This window comes from Pelobates fuscus, chromosome 1 (genome assembly GCF_036172605.1).
Source record: "Pelobates fuscus isolate aPelFus1 chromosome 1, aPelFus1.pri, whole genome shotgun sequence".
Classification (NCBI taxonomy): domain Eukaryota; kingdom Metazoa; phylum Chordata; class Amphibia; order Anura; family Pelobatidae; genus Pelobates; species Pelobates fuscus.
Window position 1 is genome coordinate 479827765 of NC_086317.1, and position 25938 is coordinate 479853702.

The 25938-nt window shown below is 42.3% G+C and overlaps 1 protein-coding gene across 1 annotated transcript in view; it reads right to left on the bottom strand.

Moving 5' to 3' along the window:
* LOC134585744 (vomeronasal type-2 receptor 26-like) overlaps positions 1-25938 on the bottom strand; it is a 119511-nt gene that overhangs the window by 54195 nt on the left and 39378 nt on the right. The window contains exon 3 of the mRNA XM_063441210.1: positions 17602-18312. Within this exon, the coding sequence (XP_063297280.1) occupies positions 17602-18312 (711 nt within the window). The remainder of the gene's footprint in view (positions 1-17601; positions 18313-25938) is intronic.

The following is a 25938-nucleotide window of genomic DNA, read 5'->3' on the forward strand; positions in this document are numbered from 1 at the left end:
GTCCTTTTGAGGAGGTGACAAACCTAGTCAGTCGCAACGAAGGCACCATCAGCGACATCATACCATTTGTTTTCTTCCTGGAGCATGCCCTGCGAAGAGTGCTGGATCAGGCTGTAGATGAGCGTGAAGAGGAAGAGGAAGAGTTGTGGTCACCATCACCACCAGAAACAGCCTTATCAGCATCGCTTGCTGGACCTGCGGCAACACTGGAAGAGGATTGTGAGGAAGAGGAGTCAGAGGAGGATTGTAGCTTTGAGGAGGAGGAGGAGGAGCAAGACCAAACACAACAGGCATCCCAGGGTGCTCGTTGTCACCTATCTGGTACCCGTGGTGTTGTACGTGGCTGGGGGGAAGAACATACCTTCAATGACATCACTGAGGAGGAGGAACGGGAAATGAGTAGCTCGGCATCCAACCTTGTGCAAATGGGGTCTTTCATGCTGTCCTGCCTGTTGAGGGACCCTCGTATAAAAAGGCTGAAGGAGAACGACCTGTACTGGGTGTCCACGCTACTAGACCCCCGGTATAAGCAGAAAGTGGCGGAAATGTTACCGAATTACAACAAGTCGGAAAGGATGCAGCATTTGCAAAATAAATTAAAAAGTATGCTTTACACAGCGTATAAGGGTGATGTCACAGCACAACGGGAATCTAACAGGGGGAGAGGTGGAAGTCATCCTCCTCCTCCTCCCACGACCACGCTGGCAAGGACAGGATGCTTTAAAGACGTGTTGTTGATGGAGGACATGCAGACTTTTTTAAGTCCTATGCATCGCCACAGCCCTTCGGGATCCACCCTCAGAGAGCGACTCGACCGACAGGTAGCAGACTACCTCGCCTTAACTGCAGATATCGACACTCTGAGGAGCGATGAACCCCTTGACTACTGGGTGTGCAGGCTTGACCTGTGGCCTGAGCTATCCCAATTTGCGATAGAACTTCTGGCCTGCCCCGCTTCAAGTGTCCTGTCAGAAAGGACCTTCAGTGCAGCAGGAGGTATTGTCACTGAGAAGAGAAGTCGCCTAGGTCAAAAAAGTCTAGATTACCTCACCTTTATTAAGATGAATGAGGGATGGATCCCGAAGGGACTGACACTGGGCGATACATTCGATTAAAAAAGGCCTGATGAGATGAGCTGCCTTGGGCTAAAAATGGTCCACACGCTGCTGTATTTTAGCTCTGAATGACGTTTGACTTGCGTGACTTATCCGCCACCAACTAGGGTTCAAGCCGCCATGTTTTAGGGCACTTTCTGCCTGTGAAACAAACATCAATTTTTCTGTCCGCTGCTACAGCAGCGGCTGCAACAATACCAAATTTTTCAGGCATGTGTACATGCCTAATTTTTAGGCCCACTGGTGCAGCACTGTGGCTTCAAAAACCAAACCAAAAAAAAATCCTCCAAGATGGCACCAATATACCAGTGGTCTAAGCATCTTCCCACCTTGGCCTAAAAAGGGGAGGTGATTCAACAATTAAAAATCTCAATGCCATTTACACGTCCACTGATAGGAGACGCGGAAGGTATTAAACTGATATGAACAATACTAAACTCACCACTCCTATCTGGTGGCACATTAGCTTGCCCGCGCAGTGCCACAAATTTCAAGTAAGAGGACCGACCAAGCATCTTCTTCCATCTCCCTGTTACATAAATCAATGACATATCCATAGAACTTGTAGAGAATATCCAGGATAGTTTTACAGGGCCAAATCATGTCGCCTGTTGAAAGAGGTGACCTTGCTCGGGTCCCAGGTGTGCGGTTCCTAAAATGGCTGCCATATACACGTCCACTGATAGGAGACGCGGAAGGTATTAAACTGATATGAACATTTACTAAACTCACCACTCCGAGTGCTGTTATTTATTTAATTTTTTTTGTGGTGAGGCTTTACAGGACAGAGTGCTTCTCCACGGGACATGTTAACTCACGGGCAGCTGGCTCATCAAGGAACCAGAGCAGCTTGAACGAGGTGACCTTGCTCGGGTCCCAGGTGTGCGGTTCCTAAAATGGCTGCCATATACACGTCAACTGATAGGAGACGCGGAAGGTATTAAACTGATATGAACAATACTCCACTCCTATCTGTAGGTCCGTCCTATTGTGATTTATGCCCCCCACCCACCGCGCAAGGATGGGGGCCGGGGGGAGGAAAGTAGGCCCCCCATTGTGATTTATGGCCCCCACCCACCGCGCAGGGGTGGGGGCCGAGGGGGGGAGGACAGTAGGTCCCCCCATTGTGATTTATGGCCCCCACCCACCGCGCAGTGGTTGGGGAGGACAGTAGCTCCCCCCAGTGTGTATCACGGGCTTTGAGGACAGGTGTCAATCCATACCTGCCAAGTGACCCTATGTAGGGGTAACAGTCCCTTTTCTGCTCTGTGTCAGTGTGTATCATGGTCTCTGTGGACGGGGAACAGTCTCTATTCTGCTCTGTGTCAGTGTGTTTCATGTTCTCTGTGGACGGGGAACAGTCTCTATTCTGCTCTGTGTCAGTGTGTATCATGGACTCTGTGGACAGGTGTCAATCCATACCTGCCAAGTGACCCTATGTAGGGGGGACAGTCTCTATTCTGCTCTGTGTCAGTGTGTATCATGGTCTCTGTGGACGGTGAACAGTCTCTATTCTGCTCTGTGTCAGTGTGTATCAGGGGCTTTGAGGACAGGTGTCAATGTTAGGTGATTTCTGCCCTTTATGGATTAAAAGCAGACTCTGCATCAACTGTGTAATTTTCCATGGGAGTTTTGCCATGGATCCCCCTCCGGCATGCCACAGTCCAGCTGTTAGTCCCCTTGAAACAACTTTTCCATCACTTTTGTGGCCAGAAAGAGTCCCTGTTGGTTTTAAAATTCGCCTGCCCATTGAAGTCAATGGCGGTTCGCGCGGTTCGCCGGTTCGCGAACATTTGAGGAAGTTCGCGTTCGCCGTTCGCGAACCGAAAATTTCGGGTTCGCGACAACACTACATCTGAGGAAAGAGATTTAGGAGTAATTATTTCAGATGGCTTAAAGGTAGAAAGACAATGTAACAGAGCAGCTGGAAATTTAGCAGAATGCTTGGTTGTCTAGGGAGAGGTATTAGCAGTAGAACGAGAGAATGCTCATGCCATTGTACAGAACACTGGTAAGACCTCACTTGGAGTATTGTACGCAGTACTGGAAGGATATTGATACTCTAGAAAGAGTTCAGAGAAGGGCTACTAAGCTGGGTCATGGATTGCAGGTTAAAACTTACCAGGAAAGGTTAAATGATCTTAACATGTATAGCTTGGAGAAAAGACGAGACCGGGGGATATGATAGAAACATTTTACATATGTAAAGGAGGAGACTATATTTAAAAAAAGAGAAATTACCACAACAAGCGGACATAGTCTTAAATTAGGGGGGTAAGGGCTTAAAAATAATATCAGGACTTTACTGAGAGGGTAGTAGATGCATTGAATAACCTTCCATCTGAAGTGGTAGAGGTTAACACAGTGAGAGAGTTTATATAGCGTGCTTTTACAAAGAAAAAAGGTTTCCAGTGTAAGCTAATAGCAGCCAGTCGTGTCCTTCAAGCGGCTCTGTCAGGCCTACAGTGTGTGCTCTGCAGAACTGTTCCAGTGCAGATTGCCAATCATATCTGGTATCTCTGTAGCGTGCTTTTACAAAGAAAAAAGGTTTCCAGTGTAAGCTAATAGCAGCCAGTCAGTGTCCTTCAAGTGACTCTGTCAGGCCTACAGTGTGTGCTCTCCATAACTGTTCAAGTGCACATTGCCAATCATATCTGGTGTCTCTATAGCGTGCTTTTAAAACCAAATTTTTTTTTTCCACTGTAATAGAAGAGCAGTTGCCTGCCTGCCAGCTTCTGTTTAGGTTCACAGTGGATACTGTGCCCTCTTGCCCAGTGCCACCACTCATATCTGTTTTTACAATAGCTTAAGCTTTAGATTTAAAATAAATATTTTTTTTTCACTGTAATAGAAGAGCAGTTAGTTGTCTGCAAGCGTCTGGGTGTCAGGCCTCCTTCAGCGTGTGCTCTGCAGACCTGTGCCAGCGTACTTTGACAGTTGCCACTCATATCTGCTGTCTCTATAGCGTACTTTTACAAAGAAAAAAGGTTTCCAGTGTAAGCTAATAGCAGCCAGTCAGTGTCCTTCAAGCGGCTCTGTCAGGCCTACAGTGTGTGCTCTGCAGAACTGTTAAAATGCAGATTGCCAATCATATCTGGTGTCTCTATAGCGTGCTTTTACAAAGAAAAAAGGTTTCCAGTGTAAGCTAATAGCACCCAGTCAGTGTCCTTCAAGCGGCTCTGTCAGGCCTACAGTGTGTGCTCTCCAGAACTGTTCAAGTGCACATTGCCAATCATATCTGGTGTCTCTATAGCGTGCTTTTAAAACCAAAATTTTTTTTCCACTGTACTAGAAGAGCAGTTGCCTGCCTGCCAGCTTCTGTTGAGGTTCACAGTGGATACTGTGCCCTCTTGCCCAGTGCCACCACTCATATCTGTTTTTACAATAGCTTAAGCTTTAGATTTAAAATAAATAATTTTTTTTCACTGTAATAGAAGAGCAGTTAGTTGTCTGCAAGCGTCTGGGTGTCAGGCCTCCTTCAGCGTGTGCTCTGCAGACCTGTGCCAGCGTACTTTGACAGTTGCCACTCATATCTGGTGTCTCTATAGCGTGCTTTTACAAAGAAAAAAGGTTTCCAGTGTAAGCTAATAGCAGCCAGTCAGTGTCCTTCAAGCTGCTCTGTCAGGCCTACAGTGTGTGCTCTGCAGAACTGTTCCAGTGCAGATTGCCAATCATATCTGGTATCTCTATAGCGTGCTTTTACAAAGAAAAAAGGTTTGGCTGGCATTGATTTATGTAACAGGGAGATGGAAGAAGATGCTTGGTCGGTCCTCTTACTTGAAATTTGGGGCACTGCGCGGGCAAGCTAATGTGCCACCAGATAGGAGTGGTGAGTTTAGTATTGTTCATATCAGTTTAATACCTTCCGCGTCTCCTATCAGTGGACGTGTATTTGGCAGCGATTTTTAATTGTGGAATCACCTCCCCTTTTTAGGCCAAGGTGGGAAGATGCTTAGACCACTGGTATATTGGTGCCATCTTGGAGGATTTTTTTTTGGTTTGGTTTTTGAAGCCACAGTGCTGCACCAGTGGGCCTAAAAATTAGGCATGTACACATGCCTGAAAAATTTGGTATTGTTGCAGCCGCTACTGTAGCAGCGGCCAGAAAAATTGATGTTTGTTTCACAGGCAGAAAGTGCCCTAAAACATGGCGGCTTGAACCCTAGTTGGTGGCGGATAAGTCACGCAAGTCAAACGTCATTCAGAGCTAAAATACAGCAGCGTGTGGACCATTTTTAGCCCAAGGCAGCTCATCTCATCAGGCCTTTTTTAATCGAATGTATCGCCCAGTGTCAGTCCCTTCAGGATCCATCCTTCATTCATCTTAATAAAGGTGAGGTAATCTAGACTTTTTTGACCTAGGCGACTTCTCTTCTCAGTGACAATACCTCCTGCTGCACTGAAGGTCCTTTCTGACAGGACCCTTGAAGCGGGGCAGGCCATAAGTTCTATCGCAAATTGGGATAGCTCAGGCCACAGGTCAAGCTTGCACACCCAGTAGTCAAGGGGTTCATCGCTCCTCAGAGTGTCGATATCTGCAGTTAAGGCGAGGTAGTCTGCTACCTGTCGGTCGAGTCACTCTCTGAGGGTGGATCCCGAAGGGCTGTGGCGATGCGTAGGACTTAAAAAGGTCCGCATGTCCTCCATCAACAACACGTCTTTAAAGCGTCCTGTCCTTGCCGGCGTGGTCGTGGGAGGAGGAGGATGACTTCCACCTCTCCCCCTGTTAGATTCTCGTGTCAATCCATATCTGCCAAGTGACCCTATGTAGGGGGAACAGTCTCTATTCTGCTCTGTGTCAGTGTGTATCATGGTCTCTGTGGACGGGGAACAGTCTCTATTCTGCTCTGTGTCAGTGTGTATCAGGGGCTTTGAGGACAGGTGTCAATCCATACCTGCCAAGTGACCCTATGTAGGGGGAACAGTCTCTATTCTGCTCTGTGTCAGTGTGTATCAGGGGTTTTGAGGACAGGTGTCAATCCATATCTGCCAAGTGACCCTATGTAGGGGGAACAGTCTCTATTCTGCTCTGTGTCAGTGTGTATCAGGGGTTTTGAGGACAGGTGTCAATCCATATCTGCCAAGTGACCCTATGTAGAGGGAACAGTCCCTATTCTGCTCTGTGTGAGGAGGAGGAACGGGAAATGAGTAGCTCGGCATCCAACCTTGTGCAAATGGGGTCTTTCATGCTGTTGTGCCTGTTGAGGTACCCTCGTATAAAAAGGCTGAAGGAGAACGACCTGTGCTGGGTGTCCACGCTACTAGACCCCCGGTCTCTATTCTGCTCTGTGTCAGTGTGTATCACGGTCTCTGAGGACGGGGAACAGTCTCTATTCTGCTCTGTGTCAGTGTGTATCAGGGGCTTTGAGGACAGGTGTCAATGTTAGGTGATTTCTGCCCTTTATGGATTAAAAGCAGACTCTGCATCAACTGTGTAATTTTCCATGGGAGTTTTGCCATGGGTCCCCCTCCGGCATGCCACAGTCCAGCTGTTAGTCCCCTTGAAACAACTTTTCCATCACTTTTGTGGCCAGAAAGAGTCCCTGTTGGTTTTAAAATTCGCCTGCCCATTGAAGTCAATGGCGGTTCGCGCGGTTCGCCGGTTCGCGAACATTTGCGGAAGTTCGCGTTCGCCGTTCGCGAACCGAAAATTTTGGGTTCGCGACAACACTACCCAAGAATATTGCTGAACTGAAACAGTTCTGTAAAGAGGAATGGTCAAGAATTACTCCTGACCGTTGTGCACGTCTGATCTGCAACTACAGGAAACGTTTGGTTGAAGTTATTGCTGCCAAAGGAGGTTCAACCAGTTATTAAATCCAAGGGTTCACATACTTTTTCCACCTGCACTGTGAATGTTTACATGGTGTGTTCACTAAAAACATGGCAACATTTCATTCTTTTTGTGTTATTAGTTTAAGCAAACTGTGATTGTCTATGGTTGTGACTTAGATGATGATCAGATCACATTTTATGACCAATTTGTGCAGAAATCCATATCATTCCAAAGGGTTCACATACTTTTTCTTGCAACTGTATATACTTGCATGCCCTGCTGTTTTCTTTTTTTTTCTTTTTAACCACTTAACCCCTTCCCTCCGAATGACGGACCTGGTCCATCATGGTGGCGAAGCAGTTAACGATGAATGACGGACCAGGTCCATCATGCGATAAAGTTAACCCCAGATTGCCACAATCGGGCCGATCGTGGAGTTAATGTTCCTCCGGTCTGCCTCTGTATTAGAGGCAGACCGGGAGCACCCAGGCTGTCAGAGCGAGCACATGTGCTGCAGGGACTCACAATCCGCCTCCCTGCTCTTCTGGGCTCAGTGTGAAGTGCAGGGAGACAGATCAGTGATAAATAAAGTTAGTTTAAAATTCCACCCCCCTTTACCCATTTTAAATAAAAATGAACCCCTTCCTGCCAATTGAACACTGACTACAGTGATCAATTGTCATGGTATACATTTTACTGTGGTCTGATATTTTATTTTTTTAACCCCTGAGGATCAACATTTATTTTTTGTAACCCTCAAGGGTTTATTTTACTTTATTAATTAATTTAAATACATTAAATTATATATGTAGCTAGGGTGGGTGGAAGTTAGTGGGGAATTGGGGAATTTGGTGTTAGGCTAGCTAGGGGTTAACGTTAAAGTTGTTAAAGTTTTAAAAAGTAAAAAAAATCCCACCCTCCTTTACCCAGATCTAATAAAAATTAACCCCATCCCTGCCAGTTGATCACTGCCTACAGTGATCAAAATACAGATCACAGTATTATACTGTGATCCAATTTTTTTTTAACCCCTTAGATTTTACTTATTTTTTTTTTAAGCCTCAGGGGTTCAATTTATTTAATTCATTAATTTACATTTTTTAAAATGATATATTTTGCAAGCTGGGGTGGGTGGGAGTTATGGGAAATTGGGGAATTTACGGTTAGTGTTGCTTACTGCTAGTTAGGGGTTAACGGTAAAAAAAAAAAAAAAAAGCTTATAAAAATTTTAAATCTGTAAAAAAAAAATGTAAGAAAGTTTAGGAAAGTTTAAAAAATGTACAAAAAATACATTTAAAAATGCTCATTACCACTACACCTGGAACAAACTAGAGAAAAAAATGAACCCACGCTAAGGTTTAAAATACGCCTTTTGAATTACCCCAGGGTATATTCTTTAATAAATAGTATGTTTGTGGGGAAGTTTCAATAACCAACCATCTAAAATTCTCCAAAATGGAACATGGACACAGCGTAAAACTTGAAAGTTAGAAAAAAACTGAATGGCTGTGTCTCAAATGTGCCCCTTCAACATCCACATATACCTGGCAAAGGTACATACGGGGGTATTGCTGTACTTAGACGACATAGCTGAGCAACACATGTAGTTTTTTACTTTTTCTTTTTCTTTTCAATGTATAGTTTTTATTGTTTTACAAAGAGAAAAACGTTATAGCAATTGATAGTTGCAGTAAGGGAAATAAACATGTAACAGCACGGCAGTAGTGTACAGCATGTCATAATTTACAGGTAAAACATGGCTACATACAGAATATCATGAAATGTCGAGGCTATCTGTGATACAGGTTGCATGGGTGTTTGCTGCAGACTTATACTATATGGTAGCGTCTTAGCATACCCTTTTAACAAGCCCTAGTGTTGACATAGGTTGGATTATATACCAAGTTTGACATATTGCTCTACGGTGCCTGTGGGTTGCTTTATCCTGCCATGGAGGATGAATGGTTCTACTGATATATGTGCACATTTCATTTACCCCATTTGAGATAAAGAGAGAGGGATGGGGGGTACGTCATGTAACGTGTAGGCATAAGGTAGCGAGTGGGGTTATTGGAGGATAGGTAAGGAGGAAATAATAGAACAACAAAATCAGAAAAAGAAATAGAAAGTGGGTGTGGTAGTGCTGGTTTGAGCCAGGGTTGAGAGCATTAGTAGTGAGATCAGCTTATCTCTTAAAGACTTAACGGACAAGGACTACGCCTATTGACATTTCCATTTATTTAGTGTATTGATTGTGAAAGGATTCTTGAATGTTCCATTGGTCTTGGAACTTAACCATGTTACCCCTCTTAGCCCATTCATTTTCGTGGTGGAAGGTGGCTTTAACTCTGCAAAGCACATCTGGGATTGTGGGACAAGTAGTGCTTTTCCAATGGAAGGCAATTCCTATTTTTGCTACCAGAAGTATATACATGATGGCTGCCATAGACGGAAGAGAACCCAGGTTAGGTAGTAAGTGTAGGAGATAGCCTGCTGGTGTGAGTGGCATTTCCAGGCCTATCATGGTGTGTTTTGTCGATTTGTATGTTCAGCCAGAAATTCCTTATCTCTGTGCTGTCCCAGAATATATTTTTTATAGTACCCTGTACCTTTTTGCATCTCCAACAAAGATGGTCTACCATGGAGTAAATTGTGCTAAGTCCACTAGGAACCATATACGATCTCATCAGTATCTTAAAGTAGGCTTCCCAATGTGTGACACAATTTGAGGACTGTTTGGTGTGGTTAATAGCTGCTTTCCAGTCAGATAGAGGGAACACCTCATCTAAGTCCTCTTCTGCTGAGTGATGGCGGATCAATATATTCTATGGCCTTAGATATTAGAATAGGTTTCACCTATTCTAGAAAAATGTCTCGCGGCGGTAGAGCGTGGGAGGATTGCAAGTCTGGGAAGGGAATTACGCCATTACTGTTGAACAGTGAATGTACATGGGTGATACCCTGTTCCAACCATAGGCAAAGAGGAAGGTCTGGTGAGATTGATGAAAGAGCTGACAATGGAGCTAGGAACAGTAGTTCCTTGGGTGGACATATCGTCGTGCTCCAAGAGTTACAAGAATTTATAAAAAAGTTCATGGAAGGTAGCACAATACAGTCTGTGGGGTTGGACAGTGCCCACAGGAGGTTGGGAAGAGAGTGTATACAGCAACATGCAGATTCGAAGTGGAGCCACACTGGCTTAGTTCTCCCTGTCAATATATCTAATCCCTGTGCCAGAGTTGTTGCCTTATAATGTTTTTTTTTATATTGGGGGCGCTGAGTCCACCTTTCCGGAGGGGTAGCCATAATGAGTGGAAGGAGACTCTTGGTTTTTTTTTCTTCCATATGTGGGCATTTATAGTGGATTGGAAGCGTTTGAGGCGTGAGTTAGGAAGAGCAATAGGTAGTGTTCTAAATGAGTACAATATGTTGGGCAAGATCATAATTTTGAGAGAGTTGATTCTACCCAACCAGGATGTGTCCAGTTTGGCCCATGTGTCCAGCTGTTTGGATATGGTGGAAAGAACCTCTTCATGTTTTTATTTAATTGTGTGTATTCTGGAGTGTGTTAGTTTGATGCCCAGGAAAGAGATTGATATCTTGTGCCAATCAAATGGGTATCATTCCTGCAGGTTGGTTCTAAAGAGTGAGTTGAGTTCAATGGGAAGAATTTGGGTTTTGCTAATATTGTTTTTGTAATATATTTTACCATATGAAGCTAGTGTGTTTAGGAAATGGGATATGGAAGCTTCTGGGTTAGTGAGAAAGAGCATGATACCGTCAGCAAAAGGGGCTATTTTTCTTTCTCGTGCAGGGGATTTAGTACTGGGAGTAGAGGGTCTTTTTTTTATCAATCTTACCAATTGTTCTGGACATAAGATGAAAATCAGGGGAGATAGTGGACAGCCCAGGCATGTACCATTGGTTTTTTGCAAGCTTCTGGATGTGAATCCAGTATTAAAAACTTTAGCTGAGGGGGAAGTGTATAATGCCAATATACCTGAAACAAAGGATTGAGATAATCCATAGGCTTTCAATGTGGCTTCCATGTAAGCCCAGTTTAGGCGGTCAAACGCCTTTTCCGCATCTAGTGCCATTAGTACCCCACTCTGCCCATGGCGATTTGCCCAGTCTAGTAGGTCCATACAATATCTGGTGTTATTCCCCCACCTGTCTACAGGGGACGAATCCTGTCAGTTCTTCTGATATTAGATTAGACAGAAGGGGTTTTATTCTGGATGCAATCAGTTTTGCGTATAGTTTCACATCTGCATTCAGTAGTGATACTGGTCTTAAATTGCTGCAGGTTGTTGGTGATTTGTTCGGCTTGGGCAGTGTAATAATATACGCTTCCAGCATTTCTGGTGGAAATTTGCTGGATTTCTTTACGGCATTGAATAGTTTCGCAATGTGTGGGGTTATTTGTGTTTCCAGTTTGATGTAGTAATAATTCGAGAGCCCATCTAGGACCGGAGCCTTGTGCTTGGGAAGGGACTGAATGGTCTTTGCAACTTCCTCCTCTGTGTGTCACGGCACAGCCCGAGCCCTGCAGACAGCAAGGTGTGGCTGCCCCTTTAAGAGACCTGGCTGGGTTCTCTGCTGTGCTGTCCACAAGGGGGCTTCATTTTCTGTCTTCCTTATTCTGCTTCCAGACCTCTTGCCTGGAATGAGCAGTACTGATCCACCTGCAACCCTTTTTTTCCAATTAGGGTCAGCTGCATTTAATTAGCAGGCTGTAAAAGCCAGCCCTTTCCTGAAACCTGTGATCTGGTAATTTTGCCTGTTTGGTGTTTCCTGCCGGATCTTTGCTACATTACTGACTTATTTCCTGGACTCTGACCTCTGCCTGCTTTACTGACTTCGTTAATCCACTGCCAGCCCTGACTTCTGCTTCTTGTCTGACCCTACCCTTGGATTTCCCCTTAATCTGTACTGCGCTTCTGGATTTTGCCTCCTTCCTGTGCCATCTCCTGCAACTGGGCTCCAACTCCTGGTAAACTGCTACATAAGTCCCCTGGTGACTGTTACACTGTGAAAGGAGTGTCTAGGAGTTCGTTTTGTTGTGGTGTAATTTTAGGTAGTGTTATCCTTTCCAACACCTCTCCCTCTTCGGGGGTATGTGTGTCTTTATTTTTATTAATGTTATAGAGGTCTTCGTAATAGAAGGACAATTCATCAACTATTTGATTGGGATTGTAGATTTTTACATTCGATTAAGAGAATGTAAGGGATTTTTGTTTGGAGGTATTTTGATTTTAATTTGTTGGCTAATAATTTAGCTCCCCCTGTCACTGCCACCTCCCCTGTCACTGTCACCCCCCTCCCCCTGTCACTGTCACCCCCTTCCTCTGTCACTGTCACCCCCCCTGTCACTAGTCAGCCCGAGCCAGCCAAAGTTGAGGCAGTAGCCAGTTGGCCCTGTCCCCGCATCAAGGTCCAGGGACCGCTGGCTATTATAGGAAGTTTGTCCCCAACTGCAGCGCCTTAGCTAAGCCACTCAACGACTTGACCCATAAGACCTTACCAGACAGGTAAACTGGACCCAAAAGTGTGAGCAGGCATTCCGAGCCCTTTAAGAATGCATTGGTAAATGCCCCTCTGTCCTGGCTGCTCCTAATCAGAAAAACGTTTTCTCGTCCACACAGATGCCTCTATGTTTGGATTGGGAGCGGTGCGGAGCCAAGTCGGGGACAATAGCGGGGAACATCCAGTAGCTTAACACACTAGAATGTGTGATGTAGCCTGGCGCTAATGAAAGTGCTGCTAAAAATCCACAGTGAAATCAAACACTAGATTCCACCAAACAACCCACTGGAGATAAAGCTTTCAGTTCAAAGATCCATCTCATCTCAGATTTGTTGAACTTTTAGGGGTCTAGTTGTTCTACCAACATATTGCAATCCGCATTCACAAGAAAAGAGGTAGATTATATTGCTGGTGTCACATGTATTCACGTATGACAACAACAATGTCATCTACCTCCTTTCTTGTGAATGCGGATTGCAATATGTTGGTAGAACAACTAGACACATAAAAATAAGAATAGGGGGAACATACAAGGAATATTAAAAATAAAATTTTAAACCTATCTGCCCATTTTCGTCATAAACATGATGGAAACCCAAAATGTCTTCAATTTATGGGAATTCAAAAAATTAGGAAACCTTGAAGAGGGGGAGATTTCAACAAGAATGCAACAAATCTGAGATGAGATCTTTGAACTGGAAACTTTATCTCCAGAGGGTTTAAACATTGATTTTGAGATCTACAATTATATCTAACAGGAAAAGTGATCACTTATGTTTACTGCTATGTTTAGTATTTCTTTTAATATATTACTGTTGCTGAGATATCTATTTTTAAATGTGCATTATAATGGATTTTTCTTTTATTCCTTTTTCCATATATATACATATATATATATATATATATATATATATATATATATATATATATATATATATATATATATATATATAAAAAATTTGAGGGGGCATGTGTATATTTACAGTTGCAAGAAAAAGTATGTGAACCCTTTGGAATGATATGGATTTCTGCACAAATTGGTCATAAAATGTGATCTGATCATCATCTAAGTCACAACAATAGACAATCACAGTCTGCTTAAACTAATAACACACAAAGAATGAAATGTTGCCATGTTTTTATTGAACACACCATGTAAACATTCACAGTGCAGGTGGAAAAAGTATGTGAACCCCTAGACTAAAGACATCTCCAAGAGCTAATTGGAGTGAGATGTCAACCAACTGGAGTCCAATCAATGAGATGAGATTGGAGGTGTTGGTTACAGCTGCCCTATCCTATAAAAAACACACACCAGTTCTGGGTATGCTTTTCACAAGAAGCATTGCCTGGTGTGAATGATGCCTCACACAAAAGAGCTCTCAGAAGACCTACAATTAAGAATTGTTGACTTGCATAAAGCTGGAAAGGGTTATAAAAGTATCTCCAAAAGCCTTGCTGTTCATCAGTCCACGGTAAGACAAATTGTCTATAAATGGAGAAAGTTCAGCACTGCTGCTACTCTCCCTAGGAGTGGCCGTCCTGTAAAGATGACTGTAAGAGCACAGCGCAGACTGCTCAATGAGGTGAAGAAGAATCCTAGAGTGTCAGCTAAAGACTTACAAAAATCACTGGCAAATGCTAACATCCCTGTTAGCGAATCTACAATACGTAAAACACCTAAACAAGAATGGATTTCATGGGAGGATACCACAGAGGAAGCCACTGCTGTCCAAACAAAATATTGCTGCACGTTTACAGTTTGCACAAGAGCACCTGGATGTTCCACAGCAGTACTGGCAAAATATTCTGTGGACAGATGAAACCAAAGTTGAGTTGTTTGGAAGAAACATACAACACTATGTGTGGCGAAAAAGAGGCACAGCACACCAACATCAAAACCTCATACCAACTGTGAAGTAAGGTGGTGGGGGCATCATGGTTTGGGGCTGCTTTGCTGTGTCAGGGCCTGGACGGATTGCTATCATCGAAGGAAAAATGAATTCCCAAGTTTATCAAGACATTTTGCAGGAGAACTTAAAGCCATCTGTCTACCAGCTGAAGCTCAACAGAAGATGGGTGTTGCAACAGGACAATGACCCAAAGCATAGAAGTAAATCAACAACAGAATGGCTTAAACAGAAGAAAATACGCCTTCTGAAGTGGCCCAGTCAGAGTCCTGACCTCAACCCGATTGAGATGCTGTGGCATGACCTCAAGAAAGCGATTCACACCAGACATCCCAAGAATATTGCTGAACTGAAACATTTCTGTAAAGAGGAATGGTCAAGAATTACTCCTGATCATTGTGCACGTCTGATCTGCAACTACAGGAAACGTTTGGTTGAAGTTGTTGCTGCCAAAGGAGGCACATACTTTTTCCACCTGCACTGTGAATGTTTACATGGTGTGTTCAATAAAAACATGGCAACATTTAATTCTTTGCGTGTTATTAGTTTAACCCCTTAAGGACACATGACATGTGTGACATGTCATGATTCCCTTTTATTCCAGAAGTTTGGTCCTTAAGGGGTTAAGCAGACTGTGATTGTCTATTGTGACTTAGATGATGATCATATCACATTTTATGACCAATTTGTGCAGAAATCCATATCATTCCAAAGGGTTCACATACTTTTTCTTGCAACTGTATATATAATTTATATGGTATGAACTAGGAGGCATTTCACTGACTTTTATGGCTGGAAGCATTGTACTGATTGTGTGCTATTGATGACTATTTGGGCAACCATTAAGGGGAACCACAAGATGGCCACTATGATATTTCCTGTGGAACCCGGAAGGAGGAAGTCCATCGCTCACGGAAGGACATCATCACGTGTTACGCCCAAAATGACGTAACGAGTGAGTGGTGTGGGGATTCTGGCGCTTATTAGGACCATGAAGGAAAGTCCAGTAATATTTAGGCACGTCAGGGAGGCGTGCCATGTTTTTTGGCACCATTTAATCACATTTAAAAAGGGCTCCCATGCAAGATGGAGGTATGCACCTGAGGAAGGCGAATCCAAGCTGAAATGCGTTGTGCAATATTGTTTATACAGATTGTTCCTGTTTTCTGTACCAAGAGCATCTATATGCAAGATTGTGTTTTTATTAAATAAATTGTTATTTTTTTTATTCTAACTTGGTACCCATTATTCCATGGTCCTTTTGGGAGAAATTTAAATTATTCCATTGGTGGAGGAATATGACGAGATCTACATCCCACGCTAAGCCATTATACCTGAGCCATTGATTCACAGGCTCATGAAAATGTGAGTGGGACAGTAAATGTGTTTTACCTCATCTACTTATTAGTTCAGACTATATTGCCCTATTGTGAGCACTTTATTTCTCAGATTTCTGAGAATACTGTCTATTTTTAAGTATGTTTGATCTTACCTTTATTCACATACAGTCAGGTCCATAAATATTGGGACATCGACACAATTCTAATCTTTTTGGCTCTATACACCACCACAATGGATTTGAAATGAAATGAACAAGGTGGGGTACCTGAGAGATAATTTAATTTAGATGTGTACTTTACAGTAGTCTCCTCTCAGGTTCAGGCCCCTGTAATATGATTTGGGAAACTCTTTGCATGGGGAGCTACATAAAAGGGCATGTGTGGCTCCCAATAAATCAATTCATCCCCAGCATAGAGTCTCGTCTCATGTTTGTGGGAGAAAGCTATACCAGCTATATCACTAGCTCTTTTAAGAGCTATACCTGCCCTACTCGTTTTGGATCACTGCTGTACTACAGCATCACTCACACTAGGGGGAAAAGAACATCTCTGGTGGCCGCCACAGATATCACCACATCACATTCTGGGGTCAAGAAGGAATTTTTTGTCCTAGCTTGTTGCAAAATTGTGCTTCAAACTGGGTTTTTTTCTTTTTTTTTTTTTTTTTTTCTTTTCTTTTGGATCAACAGCAAAAAACAGGTGTGAGGAAGGCTGAACTTGATGGACGCAAGTCTCTTTTCAGCTATCTAACTATGTAACTATGTAACATGAGTAGGACGTACAACAATGCAAAGCAGCTACATTAGATTTGATCCAGAGTCTTTCCAAACAAGCACAGTTTTAAAGTGTCTTTCCTCAAAATAATTGCATTTATATGGGAATATTATATTTTATATATGTAAATAAATGTTTTTAATTATGTAACATTGCCCATTTCATGTCTCTCTTTTCTACATTACACAGATTTCGAGCCAAGGATTCTGATTTTCATTGGGCTTTTTCCATCCCCCATCCTGCACTTCCATAGAGTGAGCAATAGTATTAGGGATACTATTAGTTATTTTAAAATTATTTGGTTGTACAGGGGTAACCGAACAGTATTATTAACAGTTATTGTTTTCTATTACGTGAATCATTCAGAGATGTTGATATAACATGTTCATGGCTTCATGAAAATGGACAGCAAGTAAAGTTTCAAGGTTGATTACATAGAAACTCTTAATATGAAACTAACTGGTCAAAGGACCTAAAACAATGGCAAATATATTTTTATTATTGACAAGTAAACTAGTTGGAAAACAACCCAACTTAGAACGCTAAGGCAGATCGGTGGTACCATAATATCATGTAGTAAAACACATCCACTTAAGTAAACATGTAATTTGTCTATGCACAACCCTAGAAACTGATTAGGTTTAACAACCCAATAGAATAGGGACACTTTATATAGAATCGCCGAGAATTCCTTAACATAACTGCTAACCACAGAGACATACAAAAAAATGTATACAACTAAAAAAAAATGGCCTATGGCAGTCAATAAGACACCCATATTACTATATTGGGGCTTGAAACTTACCGTGCAGCAGGTTAGGGCATATCTCCTAAATATTTACAACTAGTGACTGGGCAGACATTGAAAGACTCCAACACTATCTGCACTCAAAAAGTACTTATTATGCCATCATTCTTGGTATACAGTGTTGCTTCCATCACCTGAGTCAAATGCCTTGCTAAAAAAATGGAAATATAAAGGCTGGTTCCCAAAGTGTTAGATTTTAATACAATGCAAAAGTTACATTGATCCCTGCTTTATGTTACTTTGTATATATTATATTTACCTGATAATTAATGTTGTAGGTATTCAAATGGTTCGCATACAATTTTCTATTCTTAGATAACATTATATGAAGGGCCTGTCCCATAACACTCACTGCCAGATAGACTCGAGGTGAAACTCCCCAAATTGCATCGTTCTTAATGTTCTTCATCCTTTCCATCCCGGTGCATTGCTTTAGCGAGATATTATAGGCACTTGCATATAAATTATTCTTTGATGTGTTGGCTGATAAACATCGATAATATGTTATCCACAAATCATGAAGAATCATGTCTTTTGGGTATTTTGAAGGATGTATATTATCGAAGAACGTACCAGTGTCTGGCAATGGGACTGGACAAGGCTCTAAAGTCAAACAACCATTAAAGGCTTCTATTTTTTCAGACATAAGAATATGATTGGAGGCCCAAGAAGGTGGAAGAATTAGTGTCTTTTTTTTAAACACAAAACTGTATTGCAAAAATATTTTAGCAAGTGCAAAATTAAAGTGTCCGGAGACGACAATAACCTGAGCAGAGGAATCCTGAATAATTTGCAGATTTTTTAGGAAAATCATGTCTAAGTCTTTTGTTGTGTAATAATAGGCAACACAAATACCATATTTGGTCAAGTATTTTTTAAGAATGAGACTCTCTTGCTCTCCTGAGATATCCTCTGATGATAATATACCAACCCAATTCCAGTTATTGCTTTTCAGAAGTTTGGATATTATCAAGTAATGGACATTGTCATTCTGAACAGTCCGGAAAAACTTTGGATACTTTTGTCGATCACTCAACAAGGGGTCTGTTGCTCCATAACTGATCTTGACAAAAAAAAAATATATATATATACATATAAAAAAAATGTTTTTGCTGTTATTCAGCTAAGCATTTATTATAATGGTATTTCTGAGAATACTTTCTTAATTCACCACTCCAATCACCATAACCACAAAAGTACACTGTAGAGTTTATAGTACCAGGATAATCTGGGTAATGATTTTGACCAGTTTTTGTAGCCTTTGCTTCTGGTATCCTCCTTTAATAGAATTTAGTGAATTCATTAAAGAATGATTACTGGCCATAAGATGGGCTTTGCATGGCACTTTGAAGCTCTGTGAAAATAACCAGATTCTCATGCAAGAGAAGACTGAAAGCAGAGGCTTAAGTTAGGGCCTAAGTAAGTTGTCAAAGCATATAAAATAGTTAATAAAATGCTGCCGCCCATCCCATGTGTTCCCTATTAAGGGTTAATAAGTATAGGGGTGTATATAAAAAATACCCCTTTCTGTCTCATTAGAGATATCTTTGCCAGAAGCTCAAGGAAGCAGGCTGAAGGGTCAGTGTTAGGACCCGCTTAGGGGGGTCTGCCTTGACGTTGGCAGGCGGGCATTCCCTCCAATGGCCATTGGAGCAACTAAATGACCTCCATTTGTCTAAATATACATAGGGATTAAGGAGAAAGCGCAAGTAACATTTTCTTTTCTTTGGTTTTTACTATATATTGGGGCTGATGTGTATTGTAGTCATTGCTGCTGGCCCAGCAGTAATGGGACTAAGCACAGGACTTCTTTTTGTATTTATATAAAATAGTTTGACTACTAAAATGACAGCAATGCTGACTCAAAGATGAAATATTAATGATGAGCATGAGTTTGTTTATATCAGTGACAACATACATTTAACATAAAGCCTTAAATGTGATACAACGTATCATCTCCCTCAATGACCTCTAGATTTCAGTTAGATTTGGGGGAATCCTTTGTCATAGTACAAGTGGCTGCCTCCCTCCCAGCCCCTGTTCTCATGGAGATGACACAAATCCTTGCCATCCCATGACATTAAAGTGTGGGGAAGGGGTGGAGGAGGGCCCTATAGGAAAACCGGTTAAATATAAAGATGTTGGCAAAGAGCACTAGGTGAACAGTACACTCAGGATAGGGTGGCATGGGTAGTAGAGAAGCTGAGGCATCCCCCTTATCTAAATGCTGAATTCCCTAATAGTGGTGGAGGAGCCTCTCCATGTCCAGCATGATGAATCTCTACCTGAGGACTGTCACTGTCACTGCCTATGTGTACATTAGCCCCAAGGGAGGTGTATCCTATACCTTCTAGCTCCTGACGTTGTTCCAGTGCCGGCGTTACGTGACAGTTAATGGTGGTATGGGATAGGAGGCCTTGTGAGTATACATTGTCCAGTATCATGGCTTGTCACATTGTCACTAGGTTGTCCGCAATGCATAGTGCATAGCAGTATGTAGGATGGGGAAACTGGGATAAAGTACCATTGTCTTATTAGTTTGCTTGTACAATCTGCTGGACTCTGTCGGCCTACCCAAAGACCGGGTATGGTGCAGAAGTGTAAGGTTCTCAAATCAACAGCACATGGAGAGACAAAACAATATAAAAACAGCCAGGTGCAAACCATATAAGCACTCCCTCAAGTGCTTTAAATATTCAAATGTATATAGGATATAGAATGCACACCATAACAATCTCAAAAAAATATTTACATTTTATTATGTACAAAAAAGTACCAGAATGTAAACATATAAGAAAAAATGAATATAAACAAAGTAACAGAAGTAAAGGCAGATACAATAAAATAATAAATTACCACAAAAATCCTTACAAGCCTCAGACAGAAACACGAGTCACCAAACCCCCCCAACGTTTCGGCACCAACTGGCTGCCTTTATCAAGGGTACCCTTGATATCAGGTACCCTTGATAAAGGCAGCCAGTTGGTGCCGAAACGTTGGGGGGGTTTGGTGACTCGTGTTTCTGTCTGAGGCTTGTAAGGATTTTTGTGGTAATTTATTACTATTATTTTATTGTATCTGCCTTTACTTCTGTTACTTTGTTTATATTCATTTTTTCTTATATGTTTACATTCTGGTACTTTTTTGTACATAATAAAATTTAAATATTTTTTTGAGATTGTTATGGTGTGCATTCTATATCCTATATGCAGAAGTGTAAGGTAACACCGTGGGAGAGACGCCTGTGCAGCTAAGTGAGTTTGTTCGGTAGTAACTTTATTATAGGCAGTCGGAGATCTGGATGACGTGGCTAGTCTCTCTAGGACATGTGACTGCCATCGCTGGCGTTGCATGAGGCTGGAGGTTGTGTTCCATTACTTGCACATCAGGTAAGCCCAGAGCTTGAAGAAATGATAGTGAATGTTGCACCTTGTCTTGTGACAATGAGACCGAAAGCGTTATCGGATGTTTCAAGCACTTAGCAGATCAGTAATTGGTCTGAGGATTCTTAGTGCCTGGAGAGTTAGCCTGGATAGATCTGGAAAAATATGGAGTGGAGCATTGTGAAAAAGCAATGGTTGGTTGGTGAGCCTCTTCGGAGCAGTTCCTCCTTATGAGAGAAATAGTGTAGTCAGCATATCACATCCCTTGGCCTACCCAAACAAGACCAAGAGGACTTATACCTCTGTGACAAACTGCCATTTGCCACTGGCTTTCTATGTGCCAAACTGCTCTGCTCCCCTGGCTTATGGAGAAGCCTGATTGCCAGCCTCTTGCCACATGACTATGGCCCTGGGGTGTATGGCCCTTTAAAACCATTACTTGGTCTCATGAACTTTTATGTGGACTAGTGCTGGCACTTTAAAAACAGTGTATGGACATATTGAAACTTTTGGGACACTTTTTTGCCCCTTTGAGTCCATGGGAAGGTGTACCTCTTCCCCTCCCCCTGTCCCATTGTTCTCCAGCAGGGCGTTATCCCAGGGACACTGCCAGACCAGTTGGAACCGGCTGTTTTGTCCCTCCTCGGTCGAAATATGACTTCCACCTATCTCCTGAACCACTTAACCGATTCAAGTGAATTTTGGATATGTTTGTCCCCAAATTATGCTTTATGGTTATAAAAATATTGTATTATTGATATTGCATGTAAACTCACAAAGTTACAAAAATGGTATAAAAGTATGTTTTTAGCTTGGAGATAATTGAGTTGATACAATAATTAACTCAATTATCTCCCAAGCAGAGGGGAGGATTCACATTGTAAAAAGTGGGTTTGCTTATCCATGTGCCTTTATTTTATTTGTTATTAAATTTACAGTTCCAGTGCCCCTCAAGTTCCACGTGGGTGGTAACTTTGCTGGGAAAGTTGTATATAAGCAGGAATAAACGCTCATTGGAGTCAGTTCTTCTTCACCCTCAATCTAGAGTCCTATTGATACCGGAGAAACTGACGTAAGCCAAGCACAGAGAAGTGGACACAGGTTTCTTCAGGAAGGAAGAGATTCTTTATTCGATTCACCGATCGGGACTCAGAGGGACTAATGTCACCAAAAAACAGCAAAGTCTGAGTCCTGATCATACAGTGTAGGTCCCTTTATATAGGCATGTAGCTCCTCCCATAATCAGTTCAACCTACACATACTCTTATCTAATCAACCGAATAGAGACTAAAATCCTGTTTGACCACATGGCTTGCCCAGCACAATGGAGGAGGGGAAATACTCGTATATCCTGTATTCCTACTTATGCTCCTTACACTACTGATTGTATCTTAGCTACGTGTAACTGACTTAACTGGTACATCAACATATGCAAGTGCACATACCACGTGGCAATCCTGTCCTAGTAAATTTATTTTTACTGAGATTCCACCACATTCCCCCCTTTGATGCTTCTGATATTTCACAATTCCAGATGCATCACTTAACCATAGTTTGCTTACACCTCAGGTTGCTATGAACCAGACCAGACTTTGCGACTAATGACATGAATCCCTCAACATTCCTCTTCCAGCACTAGTTCTCCCTGATTTAGAGCCTCATATCTATATATGGCCATTATCTGTGCAGCAGCCTTTCTCTCTGCTATATTCTCTATAATGCTCTGCACAGACCTAACTACCAAAGGAATCAGACATGGTAGGAGAAGGCACAGCATCAAAATTAGCATGACTCAACCTACCAATGCCTTAAGTCCTCCAAACTGCTCATACCAATTACCAAACCAACTACTTGGATTATACCCTTTCCATACCTGGGTAGGCACATGCGCTAGTTTAACCATATGGCTAGTAAGCTCAGCTATTGCTTGCCCTTCATCATCTATTTGAAGACAGCAATTGCTTAGGATAAACTTCCCACATACACCTCCCTCTACTGCCAATAGGTAATCCAAGGCTAATCTATTTTGGTAAACGGCTGTCCTCATTCTAGTATTATGATTCGCTAGGAGATTGAGCGCTTGTGATGTCTCATTGGTAATTATCTCAACCACTGCCTGTAACCTTATAATGCGGTTGAGCATATATATTGGGGTTCTATATCCGAAAGTACCATCTTCTGCCCAAGTGGCTGGCCCATAATAATCTATGATACGCTGGGGAGGCCATTCATTATCTTCCCAGGTACCTATCTCTAGGGGTCCCTTTTTCTTCCTATGATTCACATCATATACTTTAACTCCCAAAGTCTCTCCTGTTTCAATAGGCAACAAGAAGAAGGATGGTTTGAGCATACCTAACACACATGCCCCTTCCCAGTCCTGTGGTAACTCCGAATAGGCCTTCTTACCACAGATCCAGTACAAATTTGCTGGGGCTTTCCAACTAGATGTGATAGATAGATCAAACCACACGTCCTTTAAATTTGCATAACTTGCAAATGTGTTAGGTGGTTCTGAGACTTTTGAAGCCGACCACCACGTTGTATTCTTTGTAGTATCATCATAAGCTTTTTGCCCTAGACAAGTTAGTTCTCCTACAGATGTGTTAAAAAGTATTCCTTTTCTTGCTATGCAAACATAACCTATAATGGAGGTCTTTAATCGCCACTCAGATTTACCTCTAACACTCATTTGATAATCAGCTTGAGAAGATATTATCTGTTCAATTGTCTCAGAACCGGACATTACCTCCTTTGCTTCCCAGGGCCATTGGTCTCCCATATTAGTACCTCCACACACATAGCAGTTGGTCACATTAAGACTACCAGCAATACTCTCGGCTAGATCAATAAACAGGTTCTTAACATTATGGGGAATCTTATTTTCTACACTCATCTCTTCATAAAAAGAATGGAAAACCTGATGAGTTTGGGATGCTACGGTATCCGTCTCTATCCCTATAAATAATATTGTCCCAGGATCCAAACCCGTCCCATATATCTGGAACCCAAATAAGTTACCAAACCTATCTATAAACTGTTCAGGATTATTAATAAGTATATGGACTGGGTTACACTCCATAGACTTACAATACGGTTTGGTAGGCAACTTAGTAACAATCATATCCTTATCTACTGTCTGTCCCCAAGTTGCCCACCCCACACAAGACCAATATGGGCAATAATTATAATCCCTATCTGGGCATTTTGGACTTATGTACTTATTTTTACTACTGGGACAAATATACTTATCGTTAGACCCATACGTTCTCTCCCACTTAAGATCCCCACATACATTCCACGGTTTTCTACCACTTGATATCGCCTTACATGCATCAAATAGCAGAACACCCGAAGAATGTACGGTTTCTAATACTGTTTTATTTATTAGGGTCCCCTGTGAGTCTCCATTCCGGAGGGTCAACCAAATTGTACGGGGTTGATACTCTGGATTGAAGCACTTAGGTTCTCCTACTCCTAAATGGCATACACTATACTCTATACCTAAGTATCTAAACCTTGATACATATCCTTTACATTCATATTGTGAATGCCAAATTAGGGTCTGGGAAATATGATTACCTGTTATAGTAGACTTAATGCAAACCTCACAGCTAGGTGTGTCGGTACCTCTACCTTCCTGAATAATAAAAAACATAAAAATACACATTATCAAGAGCACTTCTTTCGACGTCTTCATCCTCAGTCTTCATCCGTGCAATGGCACCTCAGCTTCCAGGATGTAAGGGCTGCAAGGAATGGAGTTCTGCAGGTCCTCTCTTCCCTTCACAGAGGTCCCTTCTAGACACCCTGGCTATGTCACGTGGGTGAGTGGTCTGGCTTTATTATGGCCGACAAAACACTCACTTACTGATCTCTTTAACCCCTTAAGGACCAAACTTCTGCAATAAAAGGGAATCATGACATGTCACACATGTCATGTGTCCTTAAGGGGTTAAACACACTTGTAATCCCAATATCTCCTCGTTATTCCGACTGAGTCATGCGCTTTAACCGGATCTTGCAGGGATTCTCTGGATCTGGAGTAGCTTGCCAAGAATCTACTGCTGCTGGCTTAACCCTGGAGTGATGAATCCACGGAGTCACTTCAGCCACCTTTATTGCTGTAGGGGTAGACAAAAGGACAACATAAGGACCCCTCCACTTAGGTTCTAACGGTATACTGTTCCACTCTTTAATCCACACTTGATCTCCTGGATGATAGCTATGAACAGGGGGATAAATATTCACAGGTAATCTATCTTGTACCCATTTCTGTACCTCCTCCATAGTTTTACCCAACTCTACAACCTGCTGCCTGGTAATTCCTTCTCCCAACTGACTCAAATCCCCCCTTAAGTTACCATGTACGGGAGGTGGACGCCCATACATGATTTCAAAAGGTGAGAGACCCATCCTTCTGGTAGGTGTACTACGAATACGTAACAGAGCTATAGGCAAAAGAACATTCCACTTAAGTTGAGTTTCTTGACACATCTTTGCCAATTGGTTCTTAATAGTTCTGTTCATCCTTTCCACTTTCCCAGAACTCTGAGGTCTATATATATGCCGTATGAAGCTTCCACTTAATACCAAGCATATGAGTCAGTTGTTGTAGGCACTGGTGAACAAAGGCTGGACCATTATCCGATCCTATAGAACATGGTAGTCCATATCGGGGTATTATTTCTCGCAACAGGAATCGCACAACTGCTCCTGCTTTCTCTGTACGAGTGGGACATGCTTCTACCCAACCTGAGTAGGTACACACAACTACTAGTAGGTAGAGATGTCCGCCGGATTTAGGCATTACCGTATAGTCTATTTGAAGATCGGACATAGGGAGTCCCCCCATATACTGGACTCCCGGTGGTTTCACTTGTCCTTGCTTTGCGTTATTCTTAGCACATATTACACATCTTTGTACAATGGCTTGAGTCAAGTTGGACAATCTTGGTATGTAGAAATGTTTTCTGAGAGATTCTTCCATACTATCTCTTCCAGAATGTGTCCCGTTGTGATAGTTCTGGACAATTTCTACAGCTAGTGATGCTGGAATGACTATTCTTCCATCTTCTAACTGATACCATTTGTTCTCCAGGTATTTCCCAGCTTCTGTCTTTAACCACTCTTCTTCTTGAGCTGTATAAACTGGAGTCCATTGAGACAGTGGAGTCGGTATAAGTGCAGCTATATGTTCCACATATTCCTGTCTTCCTGATTCAGCGGCACGCTTAACTGCATTATCTGCCATCCGATTTCCTTTGGTTATGTCACCATCTCCTTTCAGATGCGCCCGACAATGT